The sequence below is a fragment of the Citrus clementina genome, unplaced genomic scaffold, assembly GCF_000493195.1.
Source record: "Citrus clementina cultivar Clemenules unplaced genomic scaffold, Citrus_clementina_v1.0 scaffold_5, whole genome shotgun sequence".
Taxonomy (NCBI): Eukaryota; Viridiplantae; Streptophyta; class Magnoliopsida; order Sapindales; family Rutaceae; genus Citrus; species Citrus x clementina.
Genome location: NW_006262201.1, coordinates 24,377,172 through 24,389,268, shown reverse-complemented (window position 1 = coordinate 24,389,268; position 12,097 = coordinate 24,377,172). Strand labels below are relative to the sequence as shown.

At 34.9% G+C, this 12,097-nt stretch overlaps 2 protein-coding genes across 2 annotated transcripts; one reads left to right on the top strand and one right to left on the bottom strand.

Moving 5' to 3' along the window:
• On the top strand, positions 1–3,286 carry LOC18042297. The gene is made up of 4 exons (XM_006432495.2): positions 1–99; positions 587–749; positions 883–1,173; positions 2,478–3,286. The coding sequence occupies exons 2-4, from the start codon at positions 609–611 to the stop codon at positions 3,114–3,116; spliced, it is 1,071 nt and encodes a 356-aa protein (XP_006432558.1). The 5' UTR covers positions 1–99; positions 587–608; the 3' UTR covers positions 3,117–3,286.
• Positions 3,287–4,798: 1,512 nt separating this feature from the next.
• Positions 4,799–7,829, bottom strand: LOC18042296 (replication protein A 70 kDa DNA-binding subunit A). Its single transcript, XM_006432493.2, has 2 exons — positions 7,534–7,829; positions 4,799–7,394 (listed from the first exon to the last, which is right to left on the bottom strand). Exons 1-2 carry the CDS (start codon positions 7,827–7,829, stop codon positions 5,114–5,116), a joined length of 2,577 nt encoding a protein of 858 aa, XP_006432556.1. The 3' UTR covers positions 4,799–5,113.
• Between the last annotated feature and the right edge of the window lie 4,268 nt (positions 7,830–12,097).

Genomic DNA, 12,097 nt, shown 5'->3' with positions numbered 1-12,097 from the left:
GAAGTGGTTAAACCAAAAACCAAACGAATAAATTATACGAAACATTCGTTACTCTGTGGTTACCACACGCCTGTCCAAATTCTCTCCTTCGGATTTCAGGTAATTTTTTTTTTTTTTTTTGCCCTTGTCAGTTTCTTCGGAGTTTTGAAATTCTATCGTTTAGAAAGAAATGGGTATTAGGGTTTTGTATAAATTTCCTTAATTTTGGGGTTTATGAGAGAAATTAAAGTTATATGAAATGGCAAAGACAACAGGATTCTTTTTTTTTTTTTTTTTTTTTTTAATGTGATTTCACTTTGAAGGAGTCTTTGTTACTCGTTAGTTGTCTCCTTTGAAGGCCTTGCTAGTGTTTATTCTGAAGCTGAATGTTTGCAACAACAAATATTACTTCATAGTTTTTTTTTTTAATTTTATTATTAACTCACACCCATTGAAGCTCAAACGTAGACCTGAACCCTAAGAAGTTAGTCGTTTGTATTTTTTTAGCTTGTTCTTGTAAACATTCGCTAATATTATAATTAGACATGAGCACAAAGAATGGCATTTCTTGATTTATATTTTGTCAAACATTTTTTCTTCTTTATAGGTGAATTTCTTTGAGAAAGGCTATGGATTTGTTTCTCAAGAGAATGAATGAGGACGCGGCTGAATGCTCCTTTAACGATGGGGACATTCTGAAATGTCCATTTCTAAGGAACATCAACAAGCCTACCAGCTTTTCATTCTCATCAGTGAATTTTCCCCTTCCAGTAAGTTATTGCCGTTTCGTTTTTAATGGACTTTTTGCCTTGATGACCTTTCTAGTTTAGTGTGTCTGTCTCTGCTGATGTAGAACTTATTGTGTGCTCTTGCTTCTGAATTTGAGCTACCTTTTTTCTGCAGGAGCGGGGAGCCAAAGGTCCAATATTTGAAGATGGTCCAAACTTTGGCATGGCATTTAAGCTCTTTCATGGTAAAGATGGGGTTGTTCCACTTTCTGGGAGGTCATACAGTCATAATGACAATGAACCTGAGCCTATCTCCCAGTTTAATCCTTTAGGAACGAAAGTTGCCACCATCAGCTTGTCAGCATTTAGTCCAGGAGGGCCATTCAGCTTTGGGCCCTTCAATGATAAATGGAAGAAGCAACAAAAGAAATCTGAGATTCCCAACAACAGCGAACCATCTTCTCAGGTAGACACATACTTTTGCCAACCATCATATTATTGTCTATTCTGGGAAATGATTTTGCTAAATAATTAGCACTAAAAGAAATGGTGGGTCTATTTGCACCCTACAAAAAACCAAACACTCATTTACTTGAATCGCCCGTTTGTTTAATTTATTATAAAACTTCTACTATGTAATTAAAATCCCACGTACATTTTCAAAAAAACTGCTGTCAATTTCAGCTTCATATTTACCTTTTTGGACCCTGGTAATTGATTATGTGAGCTTAGAAATATTTAAAAATAAAGTGAGAACACCAAACAAGAAAGTTATTATTGCTTTCAATTATTTGACCATCTTTGAACTCGTATCTCTCGCAATATAAGAGCTCTCTTTATCATAGCTATATCTTTCTCCTCTCTAAGTAAATTGTAAATTTTCTCTTATTGACCTGGAAGGATAGCGTCAGGAGTTCTTGACAGTACCTGCAGATTTTAGTTCTCTGGGTATCTGATCAACAAACAACCTATTCAATTTCTTTTTCCTTTTTGTTTTTGACTTTTTTGGATCAGGAGTAATAATTGATTTTCAGGCCTTCACAGAACAGATACTTGTCGCTGGGTTTGAGTGCTATTATTTTGCCTCTTTATCATGAACTATAGGAATTTGTTTGAGTTTTAAAGAATTTTTGGTCACTATGATTTCAACTTAGAATTGGTTAACTTTTGTATGCTTATATGAGAGTTGACGGATAATTTGATTAAAAAAGGCAACCAATGAATATGTGTTAAAACAATGGTGTATTACACTGTGTATTTTAGGAATATTAAATTTTGACAGATATACTAGTGTTCGAAATACTCCTTAGGGTGCTCATTGCACCACCCTAAAAGAAAATTAATTGGTAGAAGAAACCATTTCCAAATGGATCCTGGTCCTTCTACCCTGACAGCAGGACGGATGTTGGATAGAATAGAACATCGAATATATTTAATGATGTATTGGTGATATCATCTTGTAAAATGCAGCTGTGTGTTCTTTCATTAGTGCCATCCAGTAATCTATAGTTGTTTATCATGTATAGTTTTTGTGGAGGGGATGATTTGGCCATCCTGGCTTAAATATGCAACTCAATGATATGAAAAGCTTCCAAAATGTGCACAACTAACTGTTTACACCGTAATAGCATTGATTCATCTTCAGAGACAGATGGTTCAGAAAACCATATTACATTTTTCTAATGGGTTTTTCTGTAAATAGCACAACCATACAGTCGCATATACTATTCTAACTTAACTGACACTGCCTTTCATCTACCAACCTTTCAGAACCAGAATTCATCAAAGCATGAAGCATCAGGAAATGACTGGTTAGAAACAGGAAACTGCCCGATTGCAAAGTCATATAGAGCTGTTAGTGGGGTCCTCCCAATTGTAGCCAAGGCCTTTCAGCCACCACCTGGATTGAAGCTTAGATGCCCACCTGCTGTGGTTGCTGCAAGGGCAGCTCTAGCCCGGACTGCCCTTGTTAAAACCTTACGCCCTCAGCCATTACCTGCAAAAATGCTCGTAATTGCTCTCATGGGCATGGCAGTTAATGTGCCCTTGGGCGTATGGAAGGAGCATACTCGAAAGTTTTCACTATCATGGTTTGCTGCTGTGCATGCTGCCGTGCCCTTCATAGCCATGCTTAGGAAGTCTGTTGTAATGCCGAAAGAGGCTATGGCACTGACCATTGGAGCATCTATCTTAGGACAGGTTATTGGCTCACGAGCTGAGCGGCAGCGGCTGAAAGCAGTGGCTGAGAGGGAAGGGGTGGCCACACAGACAGACATTGCTGCTACAGTTACAGGATACAGTCCAAGCCAGGTTAATGGAAGTCATTGCGGCACAGAAGGAAAATCATGGGATTCACTTTCTGTTGAGCCTGGTAGATCCACCTCCTCATCAGCCAATGTGTGTTTTTGATATCATAAGTTGCACTTTAGTTGATTGAAATAGTAAATAATGTAATCAGTATGATGAAGAATAAAATTTGAGATATGGTCCTGAAGAAATACAGTGCTAGTGCTTTATATATTGTGAGACAATCACTGGCTGAAAAGAATTTTATGAAATAAATATTGAATTTGTATTTACGTACTTCCTGACTACACTTTCGGGTAGGCTAAAAACCAGTGAATTAAGCCGGTTTGCTTCGGTTTACATATTTGATCAGTTCTGACAGTTTTGTTTCATAGAACCAATCTAGCTTTAGAGTATGATTCTGCTACCATAACATGTTTATATGGTGCATAGGAGGTAAATTTTTGTAACATTTTGTGTTTCTTTTTATAAAGATAAAACTAGGGTGAATTTAAAATTTTTGAAGAGGAGATGTGATGTTATTATAATGTTTTATTATGAATACATTTTTGCAAGAACAATATGTTATCCAGAATGTCAGGCAAATACCTAACATAATCAGCTGTGTATGCTTAAGTGGTATCTCATTTCATCAGAAAACTAGTCACTTAAAATGATTAGAAATCTCTATCAGGAAACAGCTACAATAAAAGACTGATTATTGAATAGCATGCCAATTGATTGAAGAAACAAAACTACTCATGTTAGTTTTTCAAACAACTGCAAGAACATGGTTGACATGGTAGATGGCCCAGGGGTGGGCAACCCAATAGACCCAACCTAACCCAATTTAATCGAATTTAATTTTGATTGGTTGAGTGAGTTATTATGAATTAATTGAGTCAATTTTTTCAAACCCAATCATCAATTGGGTTAAGTTGGATTAATTATGATGAACTCATCTAACCCAACTCAACCCACATAAATAATAATAAGAAGAAGAAGATAATTCTCAATTGCAAAATCTTAAAAATTTAAACGACTAATCTATTTTTTATCCTCTTTTTATTCTTTTATAAAAGAGATTATTTTGTTCTTGTATCTACTATTCTAAACTCTTAACTCCAAAACTAAAATCACTCTCTTAAATCGCAATTTTCAGTCAACTAAGGTACCTTTTCAAATTTATTCATTCTATATTCTTTTAGTTTTCTTCATCAAATACTAGAAACTGAATAGAATTTCCATAATACAATATATTTATATTTTATTTCAATAAGTTTTATTTCAACTTTCATATATTTTTCTTTGTTTAATTTTTAATTTTAATTTGATTTCAAATCTTTAACGCAACCAACTCTACCCAACCCAGTCCGATGATTTAAGGATTGAGTTTGATTGGATTGAACATATTTATTTAATTGGGTTGAATTAATTTTATTTCAGCCCATTCAATAATGGATTGAGTTGGGTTTTCATAAACCCTATCCAACCCAACCCATGCCCACCCTAATCGATGCAATCCAATGTTAAAAATGTGGTCTAGCGCACAACTTTCTAATTTGATCGTTATTTCAAGGTGGAGGCATTTGGACTTGACTATTCACATTAAACATTGTGAAAGTTGTCAAAGCATATCAACAACAATCTGATGATGTCGAAAGCCTCAGCAAGTGAGGAGTGAGAACAGATAGTGAGAGAGGAAAACAACACCAAGAATCAACCAAAACCCATAGGTAAAGATCAGCATAACTTCATGAAGCATACAAAATCAAGATGTTTCCAATAAGCATGTGAGAAGAATGAGCACAAAACTGTTCCATTAAGGAAATTTAAGGACTCATCAACCCACAGACAAAATGTACAGCATAAATTATTGGGAAACAAAACTTTACACAGAGTTTAATTTAAGTTTAAGAAACATCACACAAGAAAGCTGTAATCCATAAATTGAAAAAGCAAGATGCTTGCAAATGCAACACATGGGCTCCTAAAACTGCTGTACAAAAAACACCAGCTAGCAACCCAGATCAAAACAGAGCACTGAAAATACTAATCCCATGGACCTTTTTTAACAGACAGGCGTCAATTTGTACAGAATTATTATATTCGTAGCATCATCAAAAGCCACCAACCTGTTGTCTTGGAGCACCCCTATATCCAGCTGCAGAAATGCCAATGCCGCTGCTTCCATAAGCTGGAGGAGCAGCATTCAGACTAGGGCAATCTCTTGCCCAATGTCCAGTCTTGTGGCATTTATAGCATTCACTAGAAGCGGCAATGCCTGCTCCAGAAGAAAAACTATTGGCATAACCTCCTCCACTAGACTGCCCTGGCCCACTCATGATACTAGGACAATTCATAGAGCTATGACCAACAGCCCCGCAACTGCTACAGGACTGCCGTGCAGCAGAAGTTCCAGCAGCAGGAAGCCTTGAACCACTGTATTGATTTCCATATTGACCCATTTGATTCGCCAATAATCCAGATGCCGCACCAGCATTACTATTATTCCCCACATAGTTTGCAACTACTGGTGCAGTTTGTCGGCTTCCAATATTCCCTGTTCCAGTGTAGGTCATTTCTGGTTTGGGAATTATATTTTCTGCCTTCAGGGCAAAAGAAGTTGAATCCCCAGATTTAAGCTTATCCATCAAATCTAAAATGAACCTAGTTTCAGACGAATAGTTATACCTTTCTGCCTTCACCACTGTTGACTTTACACGTTGTTCATCACTGAACGTTTCCTCCTTTACTTTCAACTTGAACAAATATTTGGTAAAGGTAGCATTACGAACAACTTCTCCAAATTTCTCATCATTTTGATCAACATATTTCAATGAGTACAAATCTTTTGCGGACATGCCCATGATTTCCTCGGCACACTCTTGAAATGCAGTTACCCATGTTAAGCCAGTATGATCTTGTATCTGGAACTGGAGTATGTACCTATAGTCGCATTCAACTACTGATTGATCACACCTATCACAATGCCACCTCCCATCCCCATTATTCATAACTTTTTTGTTGCATGGTCTATCCCCAATCATGATGGGACAAGCTGTATAGCAAAAATTGTCACATTTTATGTAAACAATGGTTGCACTGACTGTTATCCAATCTGGCTTCTCCTTAGTCCCCAGGCCCTCGTCTTTAATTTGAGATACAGTCTTTCTGATATCTGCCCTTCCCACACTCAATGAGTCCCTCGAAATAGAGACTGACTGGGTGTTCTTCCCTTCCTTCTCAAACCATTCCTTTAGCCTGTGAGCCTCGGGAAAATCAGGTTCTATAAATAGCTGAGTTGTAGAGATAGTCCCCACAACCTTCCCGTTAAAATCACTAACCCTACCAGCTTTTACAGCAAGGATTGGAAAGACTCCAGAATCACACATATGTTGCAGTCTTAGCCCATCATCATTGCAGAAATTTCCCCACAACGTCAACTCAACACTCCGGCCAGACATGTCTCTCAAATGGAGGGTTCTCTTCTGAGTTTCAGTACCATTTTTCCTCATTAACGAAGCAGACGGACTAATATATGAGACCACACCAATTAAATCAACAACACTGTTGTTCTCCATGCCTTCAACATCATTAATAGGACGGAAATGAAATTGCTGCCGAGGAATTGAAGCATCATCCTCATAGCACAACTGTACCATTGATGTCATGTCTAGAAAAATTTCAAGATCATTATGAAGGTGGTTAAAGTTCTTCTGAGCTGGTTTTAAACTTCCTCTGGAAACCAAATATATTTTACCTGCTTCAACTTGGTGGTAGAATTGGTCAGCCACCGCGTTAAAGCAGGTTACCCGAATTTCTCCCCCATCAGAGTCCAGAAGATCAAAATGGAATACTTTCCCATCGCCACGTTGGTTGTTATAGTGTCTAAGCTCACCTTTGGCTGTCACTCTCGCCTTGATTGTCCACTTTCCCATGTAAGGATTCAGAGCAGCAATTGGAATTATCCTGGAAGGAACTTCACTCTTACCCACCGGTCCTCTGTTAGCGTACATTGAAGGTGACTGCATATAGGGTGCTTGAGGTGTACGGGCATAATTGCTTGCATAAGGCCGGGAAAATTCTGGTCTAGGGTTGGAAAAACTTGCGCTCTGATTACTAAAGGACCCAGACCCAGCACCAACCTCGGGTTTAAAGTAATTGGGAGGCAGATTTGAACCAACATGTCTTGCCGCGGGGCCAGCATCAGTGTCGCCAGGCAATTGACTCACTCTAGTGTTATTATGGTGTTGCAGAGACACCCCAGTCGCATTTGATTGAGGATTTCCAGTAACCGACCCCGGTTGTTCATTTGAAGAGGGTCTTTGTGCCGGAACAGGTTTCCCAATCGGGTCACATTTATCAATTATCACATCCAAATCCATAACAATAACAATCCTGCCCCAAATGAACCAGAGAAGAAAAGAAAAAGACCCAAATTCATTACTTTAACACATACTAGCTATCACGATACATTAAATTTTATGCCCAATTCGAAAAATCAAATAAATACAAAAAGAAAATGGGAATCACTCACATGCGATTTTGGATGACGTTACAGGTGAACTTTGTTAATCGAACAACGGAACCAATCTGCAAAAGACCAGAAGTGACCAACTCATTTCTCTGAGTAGCTAGCATCCCTTGCTGGCTCCGCGACCCGTCCGATAACACCATCCTGAACCTCTGCTGCTGGTGCTGTTGTTGCTGCTGCTGCTTTGAAACGACGAGCTTTAAATCCATAACTTGAAGCACCGGCATCAAGTGATTGTCCGTCGTCACGTCGCCTTTGCATATTAACGATATTGCTCCTTCCGTCAAATTTATCGCCATTTTTTAACCTGATTTTTTTGTCTGCCGAAATTAATGACTAATTTGATGGGATCGTAGAGATAATTGGATAATTGCAACGGAAGCAAAAGTTGAAAACTATTTTTCAAACCCTAGCAGAGAGAAACTGAAGCGCCACTTGACTGCAAGCTTCTTTTAAGTTTTGAGAGGGAAAATGGAAGGCTTGGCTTTTAGAATTTTGCCACGTTCGCTCCATCTGCTGTCAAAACGACGACGTCTCTGTAGTACCAAATATTATCTCAACTTTGGTTTTCAAATAAGAGCAGCGACACTTGACTCCTGTAAATAAAGCCCATTAACCCGCGGTTCCAAATTTACTTGATTTTATTTCTAAAATTATCTTTATTCATCAATTTTTTTTTATTTTTTATTTTTATAAACCGGAGCAAAATTGGGTTTCGAAGTTTCCGAATATTTTGATAATGATAATCTTATTTGAGCCATGAAATTAGAGTCCCAATTACTGACTATGAACACGCTCCAATAGGATAAAAAAATTCAGTTACACAATTATAGAATCGAAAAAATTGTCATAAAATTAAAAGACGTAGAACTTTCATTAATTTTTAATCGTCGGTGAAAAAAGGAGATGGGAGAGAAAGAAATGGTAACATTTAAAAATTCGGGTCAGCACTTTTATCGACCCCCAAACCTTTTCCATTTTTTGTAATTACAATATTATCCTTAGGTAAAATAACTAAAATAAGTAAATAAATAATTATTAGTTAAATTATTTATTATAATTTATAAGTTGAATTTATTATACCATATAAACTTAGGATTTTTCATATTCTTAATTTTTTTTTTCTAACAGTTCAAATAACAAAAGAAGTCACTATTGCAATGATATATGAAGAAAAAATGTAAAGGGAAGAATCTGGAAAAGAAAAAAAAAAACTTAATAGTGCATTGTTGGAGGAAGGAGATATGCCAAGGGAAGAATTCCTAACGCAATTAGCAAGTTTAAAACAAACCAAAATCATTTAAAAAAACAAAAATTTAAAAGAATAAAAGAAAAAATATTATAAATATTAGATAGGCAAGGGCATTTTTTATATTTATGGGATATGTTTACAAAATATATTCAATTTAATTTTTTTTTAGTAGGGTGTGTTAATCAATGGGGCGCTTTTACAAAAAACAAGGGGAAATTTTCACTGCCCTAATTTTACATGTACTTTAATATTTCAAGCTAAAAACGAGAACAATATTGGTTAAAGAGAGAAGAGTAATAATATATCTAAAAATTCTTGTACAATTTTTGTGTACAAACTAATGTAATATGATTTAATTGGTCAGATTAAATATCTTTTGGTTCATATGATTTATTTTTATTATTTTATACTTTTATTCAATCAATAAGTTAATACTAAATCAATTTGTGTAAAATAAATTTATATAAGAATTTGTAACTTTATCACATTCAAATAGATAGATTAAAGTAGTCAAATATTACTATTCTTGACAAATAAATTAAGGGCAAAAATCAATGAGGCCTGCAATTGTTAGCCCAGTAACTTTAGTTGGCCCAATATCTAGTTTGATTTTCTAAAGAGTGATCCTCTTACCAGTAGGGTTGGCAATGAGAAGGGATGGGATGTGATTCACCAATCTCAATTCTGTCCCGTATATATAAATGGGATAAAAAATGTCATAGTTCTGTCCCTATATTTTTTTTAAGACAAAAATATATTCCAATCCCGTCCCAAAAGAGATGAGATCCTGCGGGATCCCATCCCAATTGAAAAAATTTACATTCTTAATTAACAATGAGACATGATGTGACGAAATTTGTCAATATCATTCCCATCCCGCATATGTAATTGGGATAAAAAAATATTCCACTCCCGATCCTAAATTTTTTTATAGAACAAAAATATGTCACAATCATGTCCCAAATATAATGGAATCCCGCAGGATCTCATCTCATCGGAAAAAATTGCCATCCCTACTTACCGGTCCTCTGCAATCTTTCCGTCACCTCGTTTCCATAATTACATATTTGCCTTCGAATATAGAACGACGTGTCATATGTTGTTGCTGATGCACTCGGTTCTAAAGTTCATTCAATTTTGTTTTATTTGTTTTATTTGTTTTATTTGTTTTTCGTGTAATCGTGTTATAGTTTTATTTCTAAAGGGGGAAGGAAAAAAGTACGATATTTTTATACAGAAAGGGGGAGGCCGAGGGAGGACGTCCCACGTCTGTCACAGATCCGACACGTCAGATGCATGCTCACCCGTCCCTTGTATTGCAAGTCTTTCTATATACGACCAAAACCCCCCACCAACTCACCAGTCAGGCAGTCACCAAGCAACTGACACATGTTTAACAACTTGATGTAAAATGGCACGAGTGGGTTTTATTCAACCGACGCGTATGACACATGTGAGATGAAGGCTTGGAGCACTAATAGGAGCTTATAATTTCCGCAGATTTCATAAGGATAGATTTTTTTTTTCCTTTTCTTTTATATATTCGCGGGAGTAAAATTTTGATATAATGCTCGATGTATTTTTGGGTGGTGTTTAAAAAAGAAGAAGAATGTATTTAAATTTTTAGTAAATTTTAGATTTTATGTATATGTAAATTGTAACCATGTCAAAAAATAAGATAAATAAAAAAGGTCCATTCAAATATTATATCAACAAAAATTTTTAGATTCATGTAAATTGTAACCATGTCAAAAAATTTTAGATTTTTGGGTGGTGTTTTATGTAAATTGTATTCATTATATCAACAAATATCATTTAGATCAATTCAAATGACCCTCTCCACTACGAGATTTAATGAAAATCGATGATTTAAAATTCATGTAATTACCATAAATAAAAAATTGAAATTAAAATATGCATACTCATATTATTGCCACATTTCATATGTATTTCATTGATTTTGTATTTTTTTAATTTTTTTATAACCCGATTTTGTAGTTTGTTTGGGTTTATTTTTGTTGCCAATGAACACTTAGGTGTCGTTTGTTTTTTTGTCTAAAATCTGAATGGACCTGAATGAGTCTGAATTCTAAATATGTTTGAATGTCTGAATCTGAATAATATATTTGTTTTTTCGTCTGAATATCGGAAAATAAGTATTAAGTTGTTTGTTTTTTTCAACTTAAAAAGTTAAAAATATGTACTTTTACATTTGTATCCTTATTAAATTTGAATGTCAAATAAATAATATATTAAATACCATAATATTTTAACATTTATAAGTAAAACTATATTCAAGTGAATACATAACTATTGTGAAATGTTAATATATAAAATACCATAAATTTTAAATTTTATCGTATATAATATAAGAAAGAAAAAACAGGGATATTTTTATGTGGGGTAAATATCTATGGGTGAGTTTTGGGATAGACATAAAAAATAAATTATAAAACGGGGATATTTTTTACATTAGCAAGTAATTGACTTAATTCAGATTTCTCTATTAAGTAAAAAGTCAAAAAAATTAGCTTATTTTATTAAGTCAAAATTATCTAAAAAGTCTCATTAAGTTATAAAAACAAACACCTCTAATTAACTTAATTAATTAAGTTAAGTCACTTTAAGTCATTAAGTTAAAAAACAAACGCCACCTTAGTCTCAATTTCATTTCTTTTCATGCTAATTTTATAAAACAACAAAGATATATATATATATATATATATATATATATATATATATATATATATATATATATTATTTTTTTTTATGACCGTTTAAACTTCAAAATATGCTACGCGATTATCCCTCTTATTTTTGAATTTAAGATTAAATGAATATAATTAAAATCAACGGATCAAAATTCACCAAAACACTTGAAATCAAACAAAAAAACAGGAGGGATGATGGAAGCCGAATAAAAAAGAATCTTTCTTTCTTCCACGGCATAGAAGAAAGCAGCGAGCGAGTAGAAACCACATCCCATTGGTGGCATGGCTGCACTTGAAGCCAAGTGTTAGGGCATTATAAACCCTTAACCCATTTGAAATTTAACTCATGGTTAATTAACTCAACCCCATGGTTAATTGTTTATTTATTTATTTATTTAATTTTTTTTCCTACCCCTTATTTAATTTTAACTCAAAACTTCACTTCCCCTTAAGCTGTCTCTCTACACACTCTCACTTCCTTTCTTCTCTGCCTCTCTCACATCTTTGCTCTTCTGTCTCTTCTTGTTTTTGGTAAACAACTTTGGTTGCCAAAAAACACACACACATAAAAGTCTTCACACACAAAACCTAACCAAAGACAATT

Excerpts from the sequence above, each read along its gene's own strand:
- LOC18042296 (XM_006432493.2), bottom strand. The coding sequence starts at position 7,829 with ATGGCGATAAATTTGACGGAAGGAGCAATATCGTTAATATGCAAAGGC. Across the intron at positions 7,395-7,533 it reads AACGTCATCCAAAATCGCAT|GATTGTTATTGTTATGGATT; the intron begins GTGAGTGATTCC and ends CATTTGGGGCAG.
- LOC18042297 (XM_006432495.2), top strand. The coding sequence starts at position 609 with ATGGATTTGTTTCTCAAGAGAATGAATGAGGACGCGGCTGAATGCTCC. Across the intron at positions 750-882 it reads CAGTGAATTTTCCCCTTCCA|GAGCGGGGAGCCAAAGGTCC; the intron begins GTAAGTTATTGC and ends TTTTTTCTGCAG. Across the intron at positions 1,174-2,477 it reads ACAGCGAACCATCTTCTCAG|AACCAGAATTCATCAAAGCA; the intron begins GTAGACACATAC and ends CCAACCTTTCAG.